This window comes from Stenella coeruleoalba, assembly GCF_951394435.1.
Source record: "Stenella coeruleoalba genome assembly, chromosome: 16".
Lineage (NCBI taxonomy): Eukaryota > Metazoa > Chordata > Mammalia > Artiodactyla > Delphinidae > Stenella > Stenella coeruleoalba.
Window position 1 is genome coordinate 78,149,420 of NC_137162.1, and position 26,379 is coordinate 78,175,798.

The window sequence follows — 26,379 nt, forward strand, 5'->3', positions numbered from 1 at the left end:
GAGAACATTTGAGTCAATTGGAGACTTGCATTTACCATAAACTCTGAAAGGGGTCCTGCTAAGAGTGTGGAGAGTAGAGTCAAGGAGAGGGAAATAGACACACTTCTGAGTAAGGGAGCCACGTTACCCAGAAGTCATAGAGCTGTATCAGTATACAGGGCAAGTCTATGAAGCCTTGGCTTCATGATAGGCATAAGCTAAGGAACATGCTTTGATCTTAGGTCTAGGCAAAGCATCTCAACAGCTGGGTGGATCAGGTAGTCTTCACAAGGACCCAGCCAGGGAATGAATATAGGGCTGTTTCCTTTCTGCCCTAGTTATAAGCATAGTCTTCATGGTATGGCTCATAGAGCCTCCTTAGTTCTAGTGTAGACTGTAGATTGTCCAGAGTTATTTAGCGTGTAACAACAGTATCATCAGACGTAATTAAAGACCAGTTCAAAGTGTGTACCTTTAGAATTTTTAAAAATTTGGTTACTTCCAAATTTGGCAACAGCCCCCTCCAGATTTACTCACTATCAATGAGTTAGGAAGCTGAAGGAAACACTTCTAATCTGTCATTAACAAAAACAAGTTTTGACCAAACGTGCTAGAGGAAAGACAGAATTATTTTTCTGTTCTTCCTATATAAAATTATATTACAAAATTATTGTTATTTGAAGAAGCAGTCAAAGAATATGCTCCTGCAAAACACAGGGGGAAAGTACTACAGAGCTGTGTCAGGCAGCTAACTGTTGCTTTTTCTGGATTTTATGGTATTGTCAGTTTTTAAAACTTTCTATTTTGTTGTGATTTCTCATTCTGAATAAATACTCACTTTCAGAATTTAAAAAATCCATATATATATATATGTATATATACACACACATATATATATGTATAAAAATACACTTAATGTTTCAGGGAGAGAAAGCAAATGAACATAGTGATAGTAAATACAAACAAGTTGGATCAAAGGCAGTATAAATATAAACATGTAATAAAGAAATAGCTCAATCGTAGATTGGAAGATCAAATCTTAACTAAAAATTGGACAGCTATTTTAGTATTTCAAAAGAGGATGCTAACTTGAGCATTAAAAAACAGTGTGATTGGGCTTCCCTGGTGGCGCAGTGGTTGAGAGTCCACCTGCCGATGCAGGGGACGTGGGTTCGTGCCCCGGTCTGGGAAGATCCCACATGCCGCAGAGCGGCTGGGCCCGTGAGCCATGGCCGCTGAGCCTGCGCGTCCGGAGCCTGTGCTCCGCAACGGGAGAGGCCACAACAGTGAGAGGCCCGCATACCGCAAAACAACCACAGCAACAACAACAACAACAAAAAACCACAGTGTGATTAAAAAACAAAACATTTTCTGTTGAATTCAAAAGTGATATACACAAATACTTCTATGGGTTTGAAATAAGATTTTCTTTCCTAATTATTTTTTTAGCTGAGTTGTTTTGTTTTTGTTGCTGGTTGTCTGTTTGCTTTGGCACTGCTCTATTTTAGTACTATTTTTCAGGCCTGAATCAAGTTTTCATACTTGGCCTGCCTCGTCTTCCAGTTTTCATATATCTTTTTCTCTCAGGGCACCTTGGCCCTGTCTTATAAAGAGAGAGGCCTTTGTTAGAATAGTGTGATTAAGTCTATCAATTCCTTGGCCTTTTCATTATTCATTTCCATCGATAATGGCAGGAAAAACAGCAAGACCTGCAACCCAAGGCAGTTAATTTTGCTTTTTGTTAATGACTTTGTTGAAAGGTTATTTGGGCTAATAAAATGAGGTGAAGATTATCTTTCGGTAGTAGTTACCTATATAAGATTCCTTTTTCTCTGTTACTGTGGATAATTTAAGATTGGTTCGGTATGGGAGAAGCATTTTAAAGCACCTCAAAAGGATGCTAACTACTGTTTGAAACTGCACACTTAGTAATTGTGCAGATAATTCTATTATTTGGACTTAAAAGTAAATTAATCCAAAATGCAGAATTTCTACATTGTCTAACTTTTTTCAATTTAGTACGTCTTGTTCTAAAATTCTTTGATTAAATGCTGCATACAGAAATTAGCATTGAAATCTGTACATTTTTTTTGTTTGTTTTTTTGTTTTTGTTTTTGTTTTTTGGGGGGTTTTTTGGGGGGGTACGCGGGCCTCTCACTGTTGTGGCCTCTCCCGTTGCGGAGCAACAGGCTCCGGACGCGCAGGCTCAGCGGCCATGGCTCACAGCACAGCTGCTCCGCGGCATGTGGGATCTTCCCGGACCGGGGCACGAACCCGTGTCCCCTGCATCGGCAGGCGGACTCTCAACCACTGCGCCACCAGGGAAGCCCTGAAATCTGTACATTTTTAATAATGCTCTTTGAAACTAAATTATTTGTAAACAGTTAATATTGATAATGTGTTTCATGTGTTTCTTTTTCTTTTTATAAATTTATTTATTTTTGGCTGTGTTGGGTCTTCGTTGCTGTGCGCGGGCTTTCTCTAGTTGCGGCGAGCAGGGGCTACTCTTCCTTGCGGTGCGTGTCCTTCTCATTGCGGTGGCTTCTCTTGTTGCGGAGCAGGGGCTCTAGGCACACGGGCCTCAGTAGTTGTGGCACGCAGGCTCAGTAGTTGTGGCTCATGGGCTCTAGAGCACAGGCTCAGTCGTTGTGGCACACAGGCTTAGCTGCTCCGTGGCATGTGGGATCTTCCCGGACCAGGGATCGAACCCATGTCCCCTGCATTGGCAGGCGAATTCTCAACCACTGTGCCACCAGGGAAGCCCTAAGATTTACTTTTTCAGACAAATTTAATCTTTGACCCTGAATACATACACAGTGTTAAACTGATGTATTGCATGTCTTCTAAAAAGCATGCAGCATGTTTTTCAGTAACTCTGTGCTAATCGGTATGTGTTTCTTTTCTCAGCAAGGTGTTTGGGAAACTCTGCTGGCAGCCCTAGAAATCCTCCTCAGAGCGGATCACCAGCAGCAGATGTTTAATATTAAGCAGTTACTGAAAGCTCGAGTGGTGCATCACTTTCTACTGACTTGCCAGGTTTTGCAGGTACTTTTCATGTAACTTTACTTCTGGAGATATTTTCTGTGATGATTTCTGTTTAATGACTCAACGCTATGGACTCAAATTTTTGAGGGACTTTCAGTGAGGTTATTTTCTGTCTGCCCTACTCTCCAGGATCCCTTCTTTCGGCTGATAGTATCGGAGTTTTTTAACCCCAGCCTCTTGTAGCTTGACCTTTCCTAACTCAGTTACAAAAGAGCAACTGCTAAATTCCAGAAATATTTCTTTATGTTGGGGTAAAATAATAATTTTGTAGTCTCTCGGACATCAACAGTAGTGATATTTTAACTTGTTTCATATTTCTTAAATAACAAGTACCAGTATGTGTTGGATGCACTACTCTGACATGTTTTCTATGTGGTTTAAGTTAGCCGTATAACCACTTCGGGCCTCCGTATTCTAGAAATGATGGATAAAACCTCTCAGAGCTGTTGTGAGAAATAACTTTGTAGGCTGGAACATAGTGTATTCATGTAATCAGTTTTGTCTATCAAAAAATTTCCCTTCTGAACCCATAGTAGTAGTAGTAGTAGTGATAAGAGTACTAATAGTAGCTAACATTTATATGGGGACATTGGTTTTAATGAACTTTAATAACAGGGTTGCTTGAATTGAGAAATAGCAACTCAATTGTATGGTAAATACGGTCAGTCTGGAGTAGTAAACCAACACAGTTCTATCTTAAACAGAATTATCTTGCTTCAGTGAGAAATGTGAGTTAAGTTGACAGTTCTCTTTAAATCTAAAGAGAGTGTTTATGTTTTTCAGGAACACAAAGAGGGTCAGCTTACATCCATGCCCCGAGAGGTTTGTCGGTCATTTGTGAAGATTATAGCAGAAGTCCTTGGGTCTCCTCCCGATCTGGAATTATTGGCAGCTGTCTTCAGTTTCCTTTTAGCAGCTCACCCTCCTACCAATACTTACGTTTGCCATAACCCTGCAGGCTTCTACTTTTCTTTGCACATAGGTAGGTACGATCATTTTTGTTAGGTCTTGGCTGTTTCCACTTGTGTTTCTTCCTTCCCGCTTGATTTGTGCTTGTTTGATATACATTGAATGGCCTCCGTGCTAGAAATTAATCGCACACTGGGATTGGGACAGGGGCCGAGGGCCGTAAAATGAAGCAGACATAGGCTCTGCCTTCAGAGGGCGTAAATGCCAAGAGGCAAGGGGAGATATAGGTGCTGAGATAATTATAATAAGAAACAGTATCTGGTAAGTACATAAGAGATGCAAAAGAAGAACTAATTAGATTTCAGAAGAGTTAGGGTTCCATTGGACAGGTATGGAGAGAGATTTAATAGATTAATATCTGCCATGGGATTGCAGAATTTAAGTAAAATTTAATGGGTAGATTGGAGAATTAGCATTCCAGGTGAAGAGAATGACTTAAAGGAGGAAAAATAGAAAGAGAAAAGAAAGAATAATGCATTTTACCTAATATAGGGGATTTATAAAGGAGTAGTGAGCAATAATACCATAAATGTAGTTTGGGACCATCATTTATTCCACCCCACCCAAGCTCGTATTAAACGAGTCCTTGAATGTAAGATCAGAGAATTTGAACTTGTATTCTAGTTGGGGGTAATTGAAGGATTTTGTTTTGTTGTGTTTGTTTTGAGCCAAGGAATACGATGTAAGTAAATTATTACAGTAAAATTCAGTATAGAGAAACCACCAGCGTAGAAGTGAGTTGAAGCTCTGGGAACAGATGAGACCACTGAAGAAAAGTGTGGAGAGAGAGAGAAGGAAAAAGGAAGCTAAGGATGGAACTGTTGGTGATATTACTATTCAGAGGGTGGAACAAGAAAGAGTAATCTCAGCGTAAAAGAAAGAAAGAAGAATCAGAGTTTTAAAAGAACTAGGAAAAGGTGATGTGGTAAGAAAGCAAGCAAGAGTATATCTGTGAGAAAGCTAGACAGTAAATTTAGAGAGGGAAACTGGTTGTCCAACAGCCATTTTAAACAATATAATAAGTGAATAAAATGATTCCGCCGCAGTAAAAATCCAAGTGAAATTATACAGCATGACTCTGTGTTAGGTTCAGCTAACATTTAGTGAATAAAGCAACGCCAAGATTCTGGTAGCAACTAAAATGTGGTCACCTCCCTTAAGGAGTTTACAGTCTAGTAGAGGAGAGAGAGACATAAACAGGTAAGTATACCATGTGGAAAGCACAGCGGTGTCAGTATTTCATTTTGGGTAGCATAGAGCATGGCGAGGGGATATTTCCCGGAGGTGGTGATGCCTGCTCTGAGTCTTAAAGGCTGAGTAGGAGTTGAAGGGAGAGGAGATTCTTGTAGCGGTAAGGAGGCAGCAGAAAGCCACTGGGAGGTTTTAAGCAGAGATTAGCATTTCATAGAGAGAAGGCTGGTAGCTATGAGGATTTGGGGGTGACCAGAGGTCCATCACGGATACCATTTAGAAGTCCAAGGTAATAGTCCAGGTGAGGGGGATTAGAGCCTGCCTTATAGCGCTATGCTAGGGATGAGAAGAGTTCCAGAAACAGAAATAAAGTCAACGGAACCTGGAGACTGACTTGACACGGGTAAAGGAAAGGTTGTGGTCAAGGGTGGCTCCTGGATCCTGCGTGGGAAATAGGTGCTTCCACCAAAGGAACCAGAGGACAACACAGGAGGGAATTTAGGGCAGAAGGATGACTCAGATTTAGATTTGCTGCATTTGCGGTGCAGTTAAAAAACCAAGCAGTTGAATTTAGAAGTATGAAGCTCAAAAAGGAAGATTAAACTGGAGGTATCAACTTTGGAGTCATATTGGGGCTGTGTAAAAATAGAGAAGACACAGCCTTTCCCTCAAGGAATGAACTGATGAACAGTCTCCTTGGAGAGATCATATTAGCATATAAAAAGTGAACAGTTAGCTGCTAAACTATAGGAATAACTATAAGTACCGTTAGAATTCAAAGAAAATAGAAGTTAATGTGGCTAGTAATAGTCAACAGAAGAATCTAGAGTAAGAAGTTGTAGAGTGTCCTCACGTATCAAATGGGCATTATTATAAAGGATGCCGTTTCTTCTCTTTGCTTTGAACATCTTTTTGTAAATGTTTGTATTTAACGACTTGCTTTTAAAGTTATATTTTTGTTTTATCCTTCTTTAAAATTGTCTGAAAACTTTTTTTGATCCTAGATGGCAAGATCTTTCAGGAGAAAGTGCAGTCAATCATGTACCTGAGGCATTCTAGCAGTGGAGGGAAGTCTGTTACTAGCCCTGGATTTATGGTAATAAGCCCATGTGGTTTTACTGCTTCGCCACCTGAAGGTAAACAGACAAACGAAAACAATGCTGAAAGTATGACCCTTCTGTATTTAGTTCTGCATATTAATAGATAAATAAATTGTACGTGTTTTAGCAGCATAATACAACCTGATATTCAGGATAAATAAATGGAAGGCTAAACTTAAAAATAATAGAATATGTTTAAGGAATCCATTTCACTACTTTCTGATATCCGTAACTCACACTCAGTATAACAAGTGCCTCTCAGGAGAACTTAGGGAGTGGATGAGGCTCATGCCCTCTTGCTCTGGAATTCTCTCTCCCCTTCTGTCATAGTCATATGTCTTTCATTAAGCTTCTGATTTATTTCCCCATTTTCTTCAAAAGCTATGTTAGGCTTACTGTCTCCTTTCCACCTGAACTCGTTCTAGACAACTTCACTTGCCATGTGAGTGGCCGTCCGTACTCCAGCCTTGACCCTGGGGACCGTCATCCCCTTTACTTTATCTACCAGTCTGCTTGCATCTGTCTTAGACACCATCGAAGAACGCTTCCCACCCATAGACCTCCCGTCTCCACTCTCTATGACAACTTCCTATCCTTCTGGTTTCTTTATCATCCTCCCAAGTTCCCTCTGCCTGTTTTCCCCTTCCAGCCTAGATCCCATCAGCCAATAATTTTATTTCTTCATTTTCCTTGTCCTCTTGGCCTTTTAGCACGCTTGACCTGAAAAGGTCGAACCTTTCCTCAATCTGACCATCCTCACGCTGCTTAGAATTCCTGCCATTAAAAGGGTCTGTGGCATAGTTGGCCTTTTAATGCTGCCCTATAATTTTTCTGTATATTCAGAATTAGTTGCCTCTTCTATCTCCATAGCAAGTATATTCAAGTCTTTAAGCTAACAGTACTTTTCTCTCTTCCTAGCTTGTTCTTAACAGACAACCTCATCTCTATTTTTATAAAGAAAAAATAGGTACATGTCTCCTGGTTGTGAACTGACTGTATGTCTTTTCCTTTCCTGACTGCCATCCTCTCCCAGACTGAGACATTCCTTCTCCCAGACTGTTAGTCCCACCTACTCTTGTCTTCAGCTCCAATACAAATCATTAAATAGGCTGGTAAGATAGAGACATGGGTAGATAGAACACAGTATCTGGGTATTAACCTCCAGTTTTCCTTCTCTCCCAAAGTGTTTCAGTTATTCTCTAGCACGTTTTATGGCCTTTTATTATAATATTTTAAGGCTATGTTTTAATTAGTTTTATTTGGAATTTCATAGGAAGTGTCATTTTTTAAATCATTGTGCATCACTCTGAAACATTTTCTAGTACAATCATGCCCCTATTTTTTCCAGGTCGTTTGAACAGTCTCTTTTGGCAACCTTATTCCTCCAGCCAAAACCCAGAAATAACTAGGAAAAACTTCTGAGCTATGGAGCTGTTTTATTGCCACAAAGCCTGAGCTCTGAGCAGTTCATTCAGTGCTTGTTTACTTTATATCAGTGCTTCTCAAGTTTCAGCTTGCTGAAAAATCACCTGGAGAGTTGGTTAAAATGTACATCCCTGGGCCCCTGCCTCACACGTTCTGATTCAGTAGATCTGGGGTGGAGCCTGAGAATGTGCATTTCGAACAGTCACACAGTGGTGCTTGATCCCCATGCTCCTGGCCCACAGACCATACCTTGAGTAGCATCCACTTATATCCCATGCACTAAGGATGAGAGTGATTTTTCTGGTCTCCTCCTACACAGAATATAAGAAGCAGAAAATTCGAGAGCTATGGCAAGAAGAGAAAAAACTGTTTCTTCTCAGTAATAGCAGCAAAAAGTGACTACAGAAAGGGAGGAGTGAGAGAACAGTCTAGGGACATTGAGCCTGGTAATAACACCAAGTACAACTATCACTAACATTTATTGAGCACCTGTTATATGGCAGGCACTATGCTAGGTGCATCATGGATATGATCTCAATCCTTAAAGCAGCCTTGCAAAGTAGATGTTCTGAACCCTCATTTTACATTTGCAGAAGTGAACACTCATCTCATTAAATGATTTACCTAAGCCACCTAACTAGCTGAACTATTGCTTGAATCCTGTTATATCTCGTTGCAAAGCCCACACTCTTTCCACTGTATCAAAGTGCATCCTAGTGACTGCTAGCCTGAGGTACATTGAGTTTCACTTAATTCACTTAATTTCACTTCAGTAGCACCATTAATCCTAATAACTTTGAATCACTCAGGCAATATTGTATTTTGTTAAGGAGACAGGTAAAGATATGTATTTTGGGAAAATTTTAATAAAAAGTAGTTAAAAGAAAAATAGTTCTAACCTTAAGAATTTTTAAGCATTACTTCCTATGATCGTTAGCCTGTATGGATTCTTTAGTATCACTAGATAAATGGGTATTGCTCTGGTTGGGACCGATAGTGCAGAAAAGAAGTGGGCCCGCTCATAAGATTTTTCAATACTGTTTTTGTGTCTACTCTCACCAGGAAACAATTCCTCCAGTACCGTTCCACAGCAGATGACTGCCAGCATGTTACGTTCTAGAAGCCTACCAGCATTTCCTACTTCTTCACCTCAAATACAACCACGAAAATTGACTGGAAGTTTGGGTTGTAGTATTGACAAGTTACAAAGCGTTGTAGATAATGATGTTGCTTCCCAACCAGAGAAATGGAGCCCTCGGGGGAGTTCCGAGACGCTGAAGAAAGGCAAAGCAGATGCTTTTGTCAGTAGCTGTGAGTCTGCAAAAACGGTGTGTGAAATGGAAGCTGTCCTTTCAGCCCATGCCTCTGTCAGTGGTGTCCCAAAAGGAACATCGGGACTTCCAGCGGTCAAAGTAGATCAGAAGGAGGTGGGAACAGAACCCAGATCAGACGATGACAGTCTTGGGGATGAGTTCTGCCCACGCCGACCTGATTACCTGAAGGGACTGGCCTCGTTCCAGCGAAGCCACAGCACTATTGCAAGCCTTGGGCTAGCTTTTCCCTCACAGAATGGCTCTGCAGCTGTCGGCCGGTGGCCAAGTCTTGTTGACAGGAACACCGAAGACTGGGAAAACTTTGCCTTTTCTCTCCGTTATGAGCCAAACCACAACCGAACTACAAGTGCTCACAGGTAGTCACATGTTTTTGTATGCCAAACCCCTCCCCGCTTTTTTTTTTTTTTTTTTACTGTTCTTTGAAGAATTTCTGTACTTGTAGAAATGTCTTTATTATGGGATCTCTTATAACATATATATTAATAACGAACAAAGGTACCTTTCTCCTTATTTTAATACTAGGTGATATTGAATTCCATATTTAACCAAAGGATAAACCATAAATTGTTCCTGAAGAAAAAATTATCTTATGGTTTATTTAATTCCATATGGTTATTAGAGAAAAACTCTTCAGTTTAGGGAAATTATACGGTTTATTATCGTTCCCAAGAGCATCTCAATTAGCACCGTCAGTGAAACTTTCTACAGGATGATGGAAACGTTCACCTGTGCTGTCCACTGCAGGAGACACATAACGCACTTGAAATGTGGCCAGTGCAGCTGAGCAACTGGATTTTTAGTTTAATTTTTAATAGTTTAAATAGCACAAGTGGTTATTGGAAATCACAGATGTAGAATAAACTAGTGTTTAATAGATGATATACCCAAAAAAAACCGGTGATTAAAAAGTGATGGCAAATTTGTTAATCACAGTTAAATCAGGAAACATTTTTTAAACCTTATGCACTTTTGTTTCACATGTGAAAATTATTACTACTCATCACAGTTCTTAAGGTAATCATGAGGCACTACTTTCCTCCCTGATCTTGTTTTGGTAAGACTTTCTGGGTCTCTGTTTTAGTGTAACTGAAGACTGTTTGGTACCTGTATGTTGTGGGTTGTATGAACTCCTAAGCGGAGTTCTTCTCATCCTGCCTGATGTTATGCTGGAAGATGTGATGGACAGGCTCATTCAAGCAGATACGCTGTTGGTCCTTGTTAACCACCCATCACCTGCTGTACAACAAGGAGTTATTAAAGTAAGGGCAAATGCTAAATACGTTGTTTTCATTTGGAACGATAGACATATGCATAATTTAAAATTTGAACGTACATATTCAGGTAGACCTGAAGCTTTCTTTTATTCTTAGGCATAATGAGCTGATGTGGTTTGTTACTTCTTACCTCTATTTTTCTCTGTCTTGTCATCCAACTTTAAGCCCTCCTCCATATATTGATTCGTATCAGTATGTTTTTTTAAGTCTTCTACTTACAAGGAACACACAGGTCATTGGAAGTCTCTCCTGCAGTGTAGTATCGTTAAATCTTAGACACTTACTTGAGGTTTCAGCTCAGATGTCACCTTCTCAAAGAGGCCTTTCCTGTTCACCTTTCAAACCAGCTTCTGTCTAGCCCTGCTCCTCACTTGTTCTATGTCTAGCATCCTAGGTGTGTCTTGTAAGTACCTTTTTAATTTGTTTGTGTATTTGGTTTTTTTTAACCTCCCATACTGAAATATAAGTCCTGTGAGGGTAGGCATCTTGTGTCTAATATATAAAAGGTCCTAAGTACATCGTTGAAAGAATAAATATTTGATATGAATGGTTCCCATTAGGAGACAACCCAATATTGAAATGGTCTTTAAAGATTCTCATTTTCTTAGTTTGATTAGAATTGTTAAATCAGTTGCAACCCACTATTTACTTAGCTTCCATTTCATGTGTAAAACACCGGGCTAGCTGCTATGTGGGATATAAAGGGGAATAAGCCTCTGCATTTAGGAGTTTATAGGCCAGTGGGGAAGAGAGACATATACCCAACTAAGTAAAATGTCAGGACTTTTGTGATGAGTGCTTCAGTGGTAGTATTAATAAAGAAGAATGGGAGCACAGGAAAAGCAAATAATTCTGATGCGGGAACCAGGGAAGGATTCACGCAAAAGGCGTAGTTTGTATTATGCTGTAAACTAGAAAGCTTTTTAAGTAGGGCGGTAAAGAGGTGTGTGTTTTGGGAAGAATAGTCTGTCACCACTGTGAGGGAGTCATCGCAAGGGAGAGAGAGGTGGAAGTGTTGTGTTCGCAGGATATCACAGTGGTCCAGGGGAGAGATGATGAGTCCCTGAGCTGGGGAAGTGGAAAGTCAAAGGACAGACAGATTTGAGAGACATTCACTGGAATGGAGGTGAGAGACCTTCATAATTACGTGTGGGAAATCAGGACAAGAAAAGCCAAAAGTGAGATTAGCCTTAAAGTCTCATAGGATGGTGCTACTGTGCTCTAAGATCAGAACCATGGAAGAAGTGAGTTTGGAAGGAAAAATAATTACTTAGATTGTACACAGGTTGCATTTAAGATTCTGGGAAAGGATGGAAGTTTAGGCCTATGCTCAAGGTAAATAAAATGTTAAGAAGTCTAGAAAAATAGAGGTCTGGGATATATATATATATACACATATATATATATATATATTTTTTTTTTTTTTTCAGAGAAAGCTTCATACAGTGCTGACTCATTTTTCTTTTTTCAGAATTAGAACTAGGCACAAATATTCTACTTATACTCAGCTAAGGCTGCCAATCTGCTAGGTGTCCATGCTCAGCTAAAAAGCTAGTTTCCCATCACAAAAGTATTAAGATCTCCAAGACAGGGTCATCATTAGCATTCCGTAATAATCAGAACAAAGTTCATTTTCATTTTGCTATGGAGGTGGCATTTTTTTGAGCTTTCTCTGTTCTATACAGATGAAATTAAACAATAACTTACAACTACAAATATAATACACTGTCTGACTTGTATACATTATATAAAATTTTAATATATTGTCTAACTTAATTTTTTTCCTCAGCTATTAGATGCATATTTTAATAGAGCATCTAAGGAACAAAAGGATAAATTTCTGAAGAATCGTGGCTTTTCCTTGCTAGCCAACCAGTTGTATCTTCATCGGGGAACTCAGGAATTATTAGAATGCTTCATTGAAATGTTCTTTGGCCGACATGCTGGCCTTGATGAAGAGTAAGTGGGTTCTTCCCTCCACCAGAATTGGGAATCTTTTGTCTTAAATGTATAATTTGTTAAACTGACTCTTAACAAAATCGCTTGGTCACTCTTAGAAAAAATCTACTAAAAGTCATTTTCCAGGTGAATCAATTCATTATTTTCCATATTATATTCTTTCTAATATAACTTCTTCCTTTGTATTTCATTCATTAGCTAGAAACTAGTAAGTAAGAAAGAAAGAAAGAAATGCTGCATCAGATGAAAGAAAGTGATAGTTAAGATTTGGTATCCAGTGTTAACCTGAGGTTAACTGAGAAGAAGGTGGCTTCTGTGGTCCCAGCAGCAGATTATAGGAGGGCTCCATAGACAAGCTCCTCACTCCCTCCGAGACCCGGCTTATCTGGGTGAAGAGTCAGTCCCCCACCTGGAATTCTGATTACTGAGCTTTGTCCCTGGTATAATGCTGAAGGATTAGCAAATAAGTACAAAAATTAAAGAATATTTTTCTCCCAAGTCAAAAGTTTGGCAGAAAAGTTAAACTGTTATTTCTGTGTATGACAAAGTAGAGAGAAATGTGTGTCTTGTATTATTATTAAGTGTCTCCTACTTATTTGTAAGTAGACCAATTCAGACCTTGAAGAATTTACTTATTAGACGCAGCAATGACAACAGTACTCTGCATTTGCCTACAGCTTTTGGCTCTTTCAAAGCAATTCTGCATCATCTCATTTGATTCTCACAAAGTTTTGAGAAGAAAGTAGAGCAGACATCACCACACATATTTGACAGATAAAGAAAATGAGGTATAAAACATGTAAATAATTTCCTTCCATCCCAGAGACAAAGAGTATTGGAACAAGAACTCGAGATCCATTCCTTTCACTAGACCTCTTTTTACTAGTTCCCTGAAATACTGTGTAAAATAGTAGTCTTTTTTTTTTCTGCACACTTGTTATATAGATCCCTAGAGCAGGGGATCTTTGGACAACTTAGTGGTTCATGGACAAATTAAAGTGAGTCAATTAAAACCATGAAATTGTATAAATGTTTCCCTTGAATATTTGCCTTGGAACAGACTTCTAGCAACACCTTTTATCTTTTTATTGGAGGGATTTATGATCTAAAAACGGTTAAGAATCCTTGCTTCCCTAATTTATGCTTTATAGCTTCAAAATCAAGTCAACAAAATGGCCCATATTGCAATCATTTTTCCTTATTTCATGGTTAATTGCTTCTAATGTGCTGTTAACTGTATTATTTATTATAGATTTGATCTGGAAGATGTGAAAAACATGGGACTTTTTCAGAAGTGGTCTGTCATTCCTATTCTGGGACTAATAGAGACCTCCTTATATGACAACGTGCTCTTGCATAACGCTCTCTTACTTCTTCTCCAAATATTAAATTCTTGTTCTAAGGTAGCAGATATGTTGTTGGATAATGGTCTTCTCTACGTGTTATGTAATACAGTAGCAGCTCTGAATGGATTAGAAAAGAAGTAAGTTTTAAATCATTATTTAAAACTACATCTGATAAGAACTTTGGAAAGGGAAAAACTTTACTAGCAGGTTACATTAAAGCATTTGAAATTTCATAATACTTTCAAAGAATTTCTTTCCTCTAAAACTGATTAAATTAAATTAAATTAAATTTGGAGGGCATATTTTCCATCATTTTCAAAAAACTTGGTTTAAAAAAAATAAGCTATTTATATGACATACTTTTAGGTATTTAGAACCTGAAGACAAGGTGAATAAATTTAACTGTCCTCAAATATATTTACCAAGCTTCCACTATAGTCTTATAAAAATTATTATCCCCATCAGGAATAGGAAATTGAGGATTAGAGAGATGTAGTAACTTGTTGCAGATCACACAGCTAATAAACAGAGAACTTGAGGCTGAATCTTCTCACTTCAGAAGCCTGTGCTTTACAGTCACCATGCTCTCCCACTTTTAGCATGCTGTACCGCTGTCTACTACCATAAATGAATTTCTAGTAGCGAAAAGTACATTGGCAAATGGCTGCCCACCCAATTGATTAACAGCTTTAAAAAATACGTTAGGCAATTATATTTTTATTTGGGTTTTGTGCCTTCAGTGTCTGCATTTATGATGTACAGTATAACACTTTTATTAGCATAATGTTAAGATACACATCTCTAGAAGCATCATCTTACTGCACGTTAAAACATTAACTATTAACTATATTTTTGCAGAGAAGGCAGAGCATATCCTCGGTGACTCTCTAGGCAGGGAGGCTCCTGGGTGCTAGAGAGGACAACTTGTGGTCAGCTCAGTGCAGGTTTTATTGGGCACCTGTTTTATTGAGGATCTGTGTGCTGGGCATATGAGAAATACAAAGCATTGTATTCCTCAAAACATTTAGTCTTGATTATAATACGGTGCATGAAATTGGTGGAAGGTGGAAGAGTACCAGCAGGCTCCTGCTAAGAGCAGTTTGTTGCTGTTGTTGTTTTAAAGACACTGTACTTACAGAATGTCCTTATATGCTACTCTATTGATTGCGGCCCCCCCCCCGAATTTACCATTTCTAACTCTTGCTTGATTTTGAAAAAGTAAGTGGAGAGGCTTAATATCACACATTGAGGTAGATTATCAAGGTTAAAAATTGAGGGACAGAAGATACTAATTCATATTTATTAGGTAGTTGTAAGTGATTAATATATACGTTCAAATCTGTATCTCCTTTAATCCTTAAAATAAACATACATTGTGTAAGTGAGATTCAGAGAGGTCAGTTAATTTATTCAAATTCACCACTTCTGTGAAGCCTTCTCAGAATATCCTTCTTCGTGCCCACAGAATCTTCACCTTTAGGGTGTTGGGAACCTGCCAGTGCATTCCCACAGTATCTTGTGTAGCCTCTGTTGTTACATTTACCACCACTTACTGGTTATAGTTATCTGTTCACTTGTCTGATCCTTTGCAAGCTGAATTTTCACAGGAGTCAAAGCGTGTCTTCTTATTTCTGTTCCTAGCGTGTAGTTTATGTAACCTGCCATAGAGTAAGCATGGATAAATATCGAATGAATGCATGAAAGAATGAATGAATACTGGCAGAACAGGAATTCAAACCAGTTCTATTTGCCTTAAATTATTTGTTCTTTTTCTTTAGCGTTCCTTTGAATGAATACAGATTGCTTGCTTGTGATCTGCAGCAACTTTTCATAGCAGTTACAATTCATGCTTGCAGTTCCTCAGGCTCACAGTATTTTAGAGTTATTGAAGATCTTATTGTACTGCTTGGATATCTTCAAAACAGCAAAAGCAAGAGGACCCAAAGTAAGATCTAATTTTCATGGATTTGTGGGGGGCAGTTGTATAATAGCCAAAAATGTTAGTAGAGCCTAATCTCTTTCTCTGGCTTCCCTAGAGAGAGTGGGATAGAGGAGAGAAACTGTTTTACTGAAGGTTCATCCTTAACTTTGTTTACTGGCTTTAAAAAGAAGCCTTTTTAAGTGGCAAAAATTTAAAAGTGATGCCCTGATGTAATTAGTAGCTGCCAACACATCACTAAAAGAAGCTGCTAGGACTTCCCTGGTGGTGCAGTGGTTAAGACTCCACGCTCCCAATGCAGGGGACCTGGGTTCGATCCCTGGTCGGGGAATAGATCCCACATGCATGCCGCAACTAAGAGTTCGCATGCCGCAACTAAGAGTTCACATGCCGCAACTAAGACCTGGTGCAACCAAATAAATAAATAAATATTTAAAAACAAAACAAACAAAAAAAAAAACTGCTGATTTTTCTTACCAAGTAGAATGAAAAGTCTTATGCTGAATAGTAACATAAAACATTAGTTTTCTTTAGTGGCAAATATTATAGTGAATAGGAGGCAGAAAAATGTGAGAATTTCTGGTTAAACTTTTGCCTTATATATTAAAAAGGCTGTTCTTTAAAACAATTATATAAAACGAAATAAATTTGTGAGCTAGTATTTTTCTATTGAACTTTTTATAGTAATCATTTGGAAATTTGCTTTAAAATTGCTTTTAAAGATAGTTAATAAATGTTTACAACCATTGAGAACCCACGTTGATCAAAAATTTTAAATTTATCTCTAATAAAATATTATTGGCAGGTTTTTTTGTGTGTGTGTGTGGTACACAAGCCTCTCCCGTTGCGGAGCACAGGCTCTGGACGCGCAGGCTCAGCGGCCATGGCTCACGGGCGCAGCCCCTCCGCGGCACGTGGGATCCTCCCGGACCGGGGCACGAACCCGTGTCCCCTGCATTGGCAGGCGGACTCTCAACCACTGCGCCACCAGGGAAGCCCTATTGGCAGTTTTGATATTGCATAAATGTAAGAATCAATTCAATTTTTTAAAAAATTAACAACCACATAGCTTGAAAACATTCTAGTATCTTCTGTTTTTAGATATGGCTGTTGCACTACAGTATAGAGTTCTCCAGGCTGCTATGGAATTTATAAGGACCACCGCAAATCATGACTCTGAAAACCTTACAGATTCATCTCAGTCGCCTTCTGCTCCCCATCATGCAATATTCCAAAAGCGAAAGAGCATTGCTGGTGAGTGCTGAAATAATGTTTTAATACTTATAAATGGAAGGTAGCCTGACTCCCCTGTATTCTGATGGCATTCACATTTGAAAACATTTCTTTGTTTCAGAAGCTAAACTATGAAGTTTGAGAAGGTTTTCCTCCCAGAGGAGGAAAACTGCTACTTTCCTACTGCTTTCTTTTCAGTGCTGTTCTCATTCAGTTATCTCTTGAGCACCTGCCTTGTGCCAAGCACTGTGTTAAATGTTGACGATACAGTGATGAAAAAAATAAAAAGACACAGATTCTTCCCTGCTACCGTAAAGTAGTAGAGAAATGTAGAAGGTAGGAATAGAGACTGTAACAGGGCAGCCTGATTTACATCCAGAGTTAGGGAAGCCTCTGAGGAAGTGGGATTTCAATATAAGAGATGAGAAAGGAATTAGCAGGAGCCGGAGGAAGAGTATTACAGGCAGAATGAACAGCTTATGTGCAGGTTCTGGGGCAGGAAAAAATTAAGATTGTTCAGAGAACTGAAAGAAAGCCATGTAGCTGAAGTATAGCCCTTGATGAGATAGTGCTGCCAGATAAGGCTATACAGGACAGCATGAACCAGATCACGTGTCATCATATGGGCCATGTTAAGGAGTTTATTAGATTTTATCCTAATGGGAAGTTGTCAGAGGTTTTTAAGTAGCTGGCATGACATAACCAGATTTTCATTTTGTAAAGACCATTCTGGTTTCTGTGCAGAGTGGATTAGAGGAAACTAGGAAAGGTAGTGGGAAGTGCAAGGAGGAGGCTATTGCAATAGTCAGGGCAGGAGATGATGGTGGCTCGGATATGGTTATGTTATGCACGTGACTTTAGGGCTTGCTGTAAATGAGGACATGTCATCAAATTCTTATTTTTAATATTGTTAGACTTATTGTTTCCACAAAATCTGCTCTGACCTATATACACATTAATTCAGAAAGATAGCGTAAACACCCCATACACATACACATTGGCTCTATATAGGCGCGCACACACACACACACACACACACACACACACACACACATGTCTGTATATACTAGACATAGGTGCATGCGCGCACGCACACACACATATACGTCTGTATATACTGGACATAGATGCATGCACACACACACATATATATATACATCTGTGTATACTGGACATAGGTGCATGCGCGTGCGCGCACACACACACACACACACATATATATATACGTCTGTATATAGTGGACATAGGTACAAGTGCACGCACATACACACACACACACATATATATATGTCTGTATATAGTGGACATAGGTACATGCGTGCACACACACACATATATGTCTGTATATACTGGACATAGGTACATGTGTGCACACACACATGTACGTCTGTATATACTGGAGGTAGGTACATGCACACACTCACATATATATACACGTCTGTATATACTGGACATAGGTATATGCGCACACACACACACACACACACACACACACACACACACACACACACACACACACACATTTCTCCAAACAGAGGACTTGGTAAATTGTTTGAAGTTTAATCACCCGTACAGTCTTGAGGGCTTTTAAATCCAAATCTTTCTTCTACCTGAGTTAAACTGCTTCACTGTGGTCAGTGCTATGCCGAAGTTTAAAACCATGTGAAACACTCATCTGTAGAGAAAAGCTATCAAATATACATTGTTTCGCAGGAGTATGTTTACATTATGCTAAATGAAAGTTTATGTAAATAAAACTTGTAAAGCATCCACGTAACTAAACTTATCTCCCTATACATCCTTCCTTAATTTATTTATTATTTTTTTAACATGTTTATTGGAGTATAATTGCTTTACAATGGTGTGTTAGTTTCTGCTTTATAACAAAGTGAGTCAGCTATACATATACATATGTCCCCATATCTCTTCCCTCTTGCGTCTCCCTCCCTCCCACCCTCCCTACCTCACCCCTCTAGGTGGTCACAAAACACTGAGCTGATCTCCCTGTGCTGTGCGGCTGCTTCCCACTAGCTATCTGTTTTATATTTGGTAGTGTATATATGTCAATGCTACTCTCTCGCTTCGTCCCAGCTTATCCTTCCCCCTCCCCGTGTCCTCAAGTCCATTCTCTATGTCTGCATCTTTATTCCTGTCCTGCCCCTAGGTTCTTCAGAGCCAGTTTTTTTTTTTTTTTTTTTTAGATTCCATGTATATATGTTAGCATACGGTATTTGTCTTTCTCTATCTGACTTACTTCACTCTGTATGACAGACTCTAGGTCTATTCACCTCACTACAAATAGCTCAATCTCGTTTCTTTTTATGGCTGAGTAATATTCCATTGTAAATACGTGCCGCATCTTCTTTATCCTTCCTTGATGTAATATCTGAATATAATCTATCCTCATGAGCTTCCCTCCCAGTTGTGCCTCTTTTGTCCCAGGTGGAATTCCACCTTTTACCAAGTCCAACAGTAGTGCTCAACTGCCTGCATGCCAAAAGGTGACTTTTGGACCATTTTCCCTTTGCAGGATTTCTTAGATAGTCAGAGACTGCTTAGATGGAATTCACCCTCTTTGACAGAGGAAAGTATACCTTTACTACCTGCACAAATGCCTGCTATTTCTTCCTTCTTGACGTTTCTCTTTCTCATATCTGTTTCTTCCCTTTTCTACCTAGTTCCCTGGTTTAGTTTATGATCAGCTTGTGCCTGGGCTAACACAGCGGCCCTTTTGCTATTTTCTGTTTGGTCTGTGATTTCTCTAACAGTCTGTCATCCCTCTCTTTTATGTACTAGCGCTTTTATCACCCTAAGCCTAAGAGCCCCGCAGAGCTCCACGTTTGTATTATTTATTTTTTCTTTGTGTGAGTCATTTTAAAGTGGATAATAGACTTTTAGTTCTTTCTCTAAACCATTCTCCTTTTTGTTCCTGACTCCTCTAGCCTTTTCTACTGGGGCTTATATTTTTCACACTATCTAAGTAAATGCAGTTACCGTAAGGCCACATGAGGCTTATAGAATCCTAAAAATTTTGAACTTGATAAAAGACCTTGAAAGTCATCCAGTCCAGCTTCCTCATGTTGCAGATCCACCGAGGCCTAGACTTAGAGACTGCTGGAGCGAGGCCCCTGCACCCATCTCTTTGTGTCCTACCCAACACCCACTCCTTCCAGGCCTGTTGTATCTTTATGTGTCTCTCAGGTCTCTCCCAAGAATTCTTCCTGTTTTAAATATCACCTTATTTAAATTCTGTCATTGTGAATCCAGTTTATAAAACTCCACTTTATATGTGTTAAACGGTTGCTTTGTATTTCCTTCCATGTTGTTTTACACATGTATTTGGCAAAGCTTGTGTTTTATTTGTTGAGTATTAGTCAAAAATTATTGTCAAAAGTGTGTTGGCCTTGTACACTGTCGGAGCAAAACATACACGGTGCTGAAGCTCCTCTGCTTCTGAGCAGTGTGGTTATTAAAAACTCACCTAAGTCCATTTGTTCATGATACTAAAGTGACTGAGAGGGATTTATATTTCCATCATTTAGATCATCAACTGTTCCTTCAAAGGTTTCATACAGGCTGTTCTCATTAGTGGCAGATGTTTGGAGGGATGTTTTTTTCCTGGATAGACTTGTTCAGCGTTTACTGAAAACTGCTGAGACGGCTGGCATCTCCAACCCCACAGCCGCCACCCCCTGCACCTCCCGCAGGCCTTGTAGGGACAGCTCCTCTTGTGGCCACACACCAGTTTTTGATGGCAGACAGGTTCACTCAGGCTGTGAATCCCAGGATATCCATGGCCTGGGACCAGCGTTTCTTCAGCAGCACTTTCGCCACATCTAGATTGTGAGTTCCCATACTCTTGGAGGCGTTAGGTAATATTTTATTGCCAGCTTAATCTTCTTACAGCCTGACTCGTGTACCATTCTGCTCAACAGCTCCGATGGTTCCCTACCACCCAGTGAACAAAGCGCCCATTCCTTAGTGTCTGTGTCTTTTTTTTTATATATACATAGATATGTATAAGAGAGAGAGAGAGAATTCTGCTTGAATAGTATCATCCCTATTTAGTATCACTCAACCTTCTGTTTGTAAAGTGATTTATATTTCAATATAGTATACTTTTCCATACAATATAAATATTCTTATATTTAATGAATACCTAATAATCTGTTAGATTTGCCATGATCTTCTTCCCAACCTTCTTCCCTAACCATTATCAATAAACAAAGGTATTTTTTTTACTTGTTTGTTTTTGCTATTATAACAGGATAGCAATGTACATTCTTACACATATATTTTTTCCCTTGTCTGCTTATCAATATAAAAACTTTACACATCACCTTAATACACAAAGGAAGAAGTAAGTGTTAGGGTATTATTTAAAGAGCTACACATACATTTAAACTGTATGTGTGTGTGTGTGTGTGTGTGTATATATATATATGTATATCGTGTTATTGATATAATTCACCTACCAATGAATTTCCTTTATATGTCAACCATTAATAACAATACCAACTATTAACTTTTAATTCTTTGTATGAGACAGGCATTGTGTTTCACGTACATTGTTTTATTTAATCCACAGAACAAACCTCTTTATCCATTCATTCAGCCATCAGATATTTATTGAGCATCAGCCATGTATCAGTTATGATTTCTTCTGGTCTCATGGAACTTATATTTTACTGGAGAAAATGGTCAATAAGCCTGTAAACAAATATACTTAGTGTAGTGTCGGATAGTGACAACCTGTGAGGTTGTCTGCCTGTGAGGTAGGCTCTATTTTACTTTCTAATCCACATCCTCCATATTAGGAACCTGAGGCTTAGAAAGCAGAGTATGTGAGGCCACACCAGCTCAATGCAGCGTCACAGCCTGACTGCTGGGATACCCTCCCCCTTTTTCAAGTACATAGAACTGAAGAAGACTTAACATGCCCTTATTTGGTGTATTGCTGCATCTCTGAATTGTGATTATCAGCTGCTTATACAGCATGAAAGCTGTCAGAGATGTAGACGTTTGGAAGAATCCGCTTAAGCTAAGGACATCATCTGATAATATTATTCTTGAATGTATCCCAGATATGAATGTTTCTTCTTTTTATTTGCTTCATTTTTGTCTCAAAGGTGACTCCACCTACCAAAATGTATTAACTGATAAAAAATACTGATTACCTAAAATACTGGACAATCTGAAATGCTATTAAAATATTTACATATTTTGCAGGACGAGTCATTAAAACCTTTTGTAAGTAATGTGTATAGAGGCTATTTGTGGACTTTGATATATATGCTTTCATAATTTAAAAAAAGGTTCAATTCCAACGAAGGATTTCATTATTCCTCACCTACCAAGACGTCATTTTCGTTCCTGTGGTCAACTTCCGATGCCCTTCTCCTTCAGCCCATTAAATCAAGACTCAGTCCCCTCCTTTTCTCCTGGATCCGCTCCCTGTGTGGTGCCTTTCAGAGCAGGTGCAGTAACGATGCAGGAACCCCATTCCTGCCTCTTTAACCTGAGGAAACATTTCTCGGGAAATGCTTTTGAGGATTGAATCCCACGTGATGCATATGTTCCAAATCACTTTAATATCTGGGCTCTTCACTTTATTTGGCTGATTTCTACTATGTCACTATATACACTTTTCAAAACTAATTTATAAAATTCAGCAATGTTAATTACCCAGAAATAGTAATGTTCATGCTAAAATGTGATGTGCTTTAAAAATCTGTTGATTATTTTGGAATACAAGGAAGTGAAACAGTATTTGAAGGTATTTTGTCAAAGCATTCTGAACTGTATGTGTGTGTGTGTGTATATATATATATATATATATATATATATATATATATATATATATACACACACACACACACACACACACCCTTCTAACAGTTCAAGTTTTTCAGAGGACTAAAATTTTGCCAAATGATATCCATCCTACTAAGCTATGTCACAAGCTTCAACATTCTTGTTTAGGACTTTGACATCAGAGGTACTGTTGCACTTCTTCAAAGAGGGAAAACATACGCTCTCTTAATCACTCTCTTTCCTTTGTATAAATTACCTTTGAATTAAATAAGGTTCTTTTCATGGTCTGATAATCAAAAAGTTACAGCAGAAATAGTTTCTTTGGTCCTTGTTAACTCTGGCATTTGACGTTTTCATTTATATACTTGAAGGTCCTCGAAAATTTCCCCTTGCTCAAACTGACTCTCTTCTGATGAAAATGCGTTCAGTAGCAAGTGATGAACTTCATATGATGATGCAACGGAGAATGAGCCAGGAGAATCCTGTCCAGGCAACCGAAACAGAGCTTGCACAGAGACTGCAGCGGCTCACCATTTTAGCAGTTAACAGGATTATTTATCAAGGTAGGACAAGAGAATAAATATGTTCTTACTCAGATATTGAACTAAAAGGAAAATAATTTAAGAGAGAACTGACTAGGTTTCACATTTTTTAACAGCCTTATACTTTCATTGTTAGCATCCACACTAGTAAAAGAATCTCTCATTTGGAACTAATAGCCTTGAATAAAATTCCACTTTTTAATATGTTAAATGCTGGCCTAGACTGACCATTGAAGTTTTAAATAGTACAGCACCTCCAATATATTTTTTTAAACTTTTCTTTGAGATAATCATAGGTTCACATGCAGTTATTAGGAAATATTACAGAGATCCTGTGTACCCTTTACCCAGTTTCCCCGATGGATCTTGCAAAACTATAGTCCAGTATCAGTACCAGGATATTGACATCGATACAGTCAAGAAAAAGAACATTTCCATCACCACAAGAATCTATATGTTGCCTTTTAGCACCGCACCCATCTTCCTACCACCCCCATCCCTTCCTCAGTCCCTGGCAACTATCAATCTGTTCTCCATTTCTATGTTTTCATCATTTCAAGCATGCTAAATAAATGGAATCATACAGTACGCAGCCTTGTGTAGGACTGGCTTTTTTCACTCAGCATAATTCTCTGTAGAGTCATCCTAGTTGTTGCATGTATCAATAGTTTGTTCCCTTTTTGGTTTTGGTGAGGAGTAGTCCATAGCATAGATGTCGCAGTTTAGTCATTTACCTGTAGAAAATTGATCTGGGTGTTTTTCAGTTTGGGGTTATTACAAATAAAGCTAGCTGCTATAAACATTTACGTAAAAGTTTTTGTGTGAACGTGCAGCTTTCCTTTTCTGGGATAAATGTCCAAGAGTGCAGTTTCTAGGTTGTACGGTAGATGTGTGTTTTGTTCTTGTTAAGAAACTGCCAGACTTTTCTAGAGTGGCAGTGTAATTTTATATTCCTACCAGCAATGTGTGAGTGGTCCAGTTCTCTTCCCGTCTTTACCAGCATTATGAGTTTCACTGTTTTTAGTTTCAGCCTTTCTGATAGGTAATATAGGGGTATAGCCTTGTGGTTTTAATGTGCATCTACAGGGGCTAAATGATTTATATAATTATGTATAAACTTTAATACCTACAGAAACCACTAAAAAGCTATGCAGAGAAATATACTCAAAAACACTATAGATAAGTCAAAATTCTAAAAAACGTTCAAGTGACACGCAAGGTTTTTTTTTTTTTTAACTTTTCTAATTTATGTTTGGGGCAACCAGCCTCCAGGGTAAACTGTGAAATTGAACCATTTTTATCACATGCATGGCATTTGATGGGATAGCATGTCCAGTGAAACAGGTCTGCACATCTGTCTAATGTAAATATCACATGGTCTTTATGTTTAATTTGTACAAGAACCTTTATGACTTCTATCATTTTTCAGTTTAATTCATCTTCATTAGTAAAATAAATCTTTAGTTTAGAACTGCGTGACTTATGTATGTTTAAATTTCTACATTGTTTTAGGTGAACTCATTTTCTCTAGTGTTTTGTATTTTCTACATCTAATGCACCTACTACACGTTTATATTGTGACAACAGAATCAGAAATTACATAGAATATTTTTGCCAGCATCATTATCATTTGTTATGGCTAGTGATTTGACTAGTTCAAATTTGACTAACTTTTTGACTTGATTTGACTAATTTTTTATTCGTCTTTTAATTCAAAGAGTTTAATCCAGACATTATTGACATTTTGAGTACTCCAGAAAATGCACCTCAAAGCAAGACCTCAGTTTCCCAGACTGAAATTTCTGAAGAAAATATTTATCATGAACAGCCTGCTTTCAATCCATTTCAGAAAGAAATGTTCACATATCTGGTAGAAGGCTTCAAAGTATCTACTGTAAGTAAATTAATTACATGGGAAATGTTCATTCACAGAAAAGGATCAGGGGTTTTATGTGTCTGTATTATATGTTTTCAAAATCATATTCCTACACTTTCACAGCATTTTCTGAAACTCAGACAACTTGAATGTTAATAACAGAGTAAAATGTATTGCTAATTTACCCTTTCGAAAAGGACTCACTTCATGCAGCATTGTTTTTAAGTCTGTAACCCAACAACCATTTTCTAATGTTGTAATTTCGTAAATAAGATCAGCGTCAGAAAAGAGTAGGAATTTGATGATTACTATGAGGTTTAAACTAATAACCTGTTTTTAACGGACTTTATTTATAGCTACCTACTCTAGAATTATTATTATTATGAATAATTATGAAGTGTAGATGTTGCCTTAAGCATATCCAACACCTTCAAAGTGACACAGAGAATACTGACAAGCGTCAGGCTCCATTTATCATCAGCTCACTTAGGGTTCTGTGGGCCACTTACAATTGACCATAGGGAGCAGATTGGTCAGTACACTCCGTAGATACCAAAGGCTAATCTAATTCTAGCAGAACTCATAAATCATGATTCTGCCAATCTCTTAAATCTAAACTAGATTTTGTTGTCTGCCGGTTCCACTTAGAACTGAATCATTCACACAGAGCCCTTAGGACTAGGAGTAATTGGAGAGCCATTTCCCAAACTCAGAATAAACTCTAAAATGTACCGATTCCAGTTTTTAAACCAGAGGCAGGATATTTGATCAGGATTGGGTTAGCCTTAGTGGGACCACAATCGAAACAACTTATTTGGTTAGTTGTTAGGGGATATTGATGGTCAATTTACATGCAGTTCTTAATTTGTGACAATTATACTCAACGTTTTAGTACTAATTCAAGTCTTTATTATGAATCCTTTCTCTTTTATATTGCAAAATCAATGTAGGCTTATCTACCACTATTCTTTGATGGTTCTTTTTTTTTTCCTTTTAAAATTTCCAAGCCCTAGGTAATTTTTTTAAGCGGCTTAGGACTTCAACTTCTTTGTCTCTCCTTTTAAAAATTGTGGTAAAATATACATAACATAAATTTTGCTCTTTAAGTGTACATATCAGTGACCTTAAATCCATTCACACTGTTGTGCAACCATTACCACTATCCATCCCCAGAACTTTTTCCATTATCCCAAACTGAAACTCTGTACCCATGAAATAGTAACTCCCCATTAGCCCCTCCCCCAGCCCCGATAAACCACTACTCTGCTTTGTCTCTATGACTTTGACTTTCTAGATACCTCATATAAGTTATCATACAATATTTAATATAATATTTGTCTTTTTTGTATGTGT

The 26,379-nt window shown here is 38.3% G+C and overlaps 1 protein-coding gene across 4 annotated transcripts in view; it reads left to right on the forward strand.

The window, feature by feature from the left end:
- Positions 1-26,379, forward strand: part of LYST (lysosomal trafficking regulator) — a 277,679-nt gene that overhangs the window by 180,377 nt on the left and 70,923 nt on the right. For all 4 annotated transcript variants that reach the window (XM_079899834.1, XM_079899833.1, XM_079899836.1 and 1 more), the window contains 11 exons: positions 2,891-3,024; positions 3,808-4,006; positions 6,189-6,320; positions 8,772-9,399; positions 10,125-10,302; positions 12,107-12,276; positions 13,529-13,759; positions 15,401-15,567; positions 16,663-16,815; positions 22,980-23,171; positions 24,869-25,044. In XM_079899834.1, coding sequence (XP_079755960.1) covers positions 2,891-3,024; positions 3,808-4,006; positions 6,189-6,320; positions 8,772-9,399; positions 10,125-10,302; positions 12,107-12,276; positions 13,529-13,759; positions 15,401-15,567; positions 16,663-16,815; positions 22,980-23,171; positions 24,869-25,044 — 2,360 coding nt within the window. The remainder of the gene's footprint in view (positions 1-2,890; positions 3,025-3,807; positions 4,007-6,188; positions 6,321-8,771; positions 9,400-10,124; positions 10,303-12,106; positions 12,277-13,528; positions 13,760-15,400; positions 15,568-16,662; positions 16,816-22,979; positions 23,172-24,868; positions 25,045-26,379) is intronic.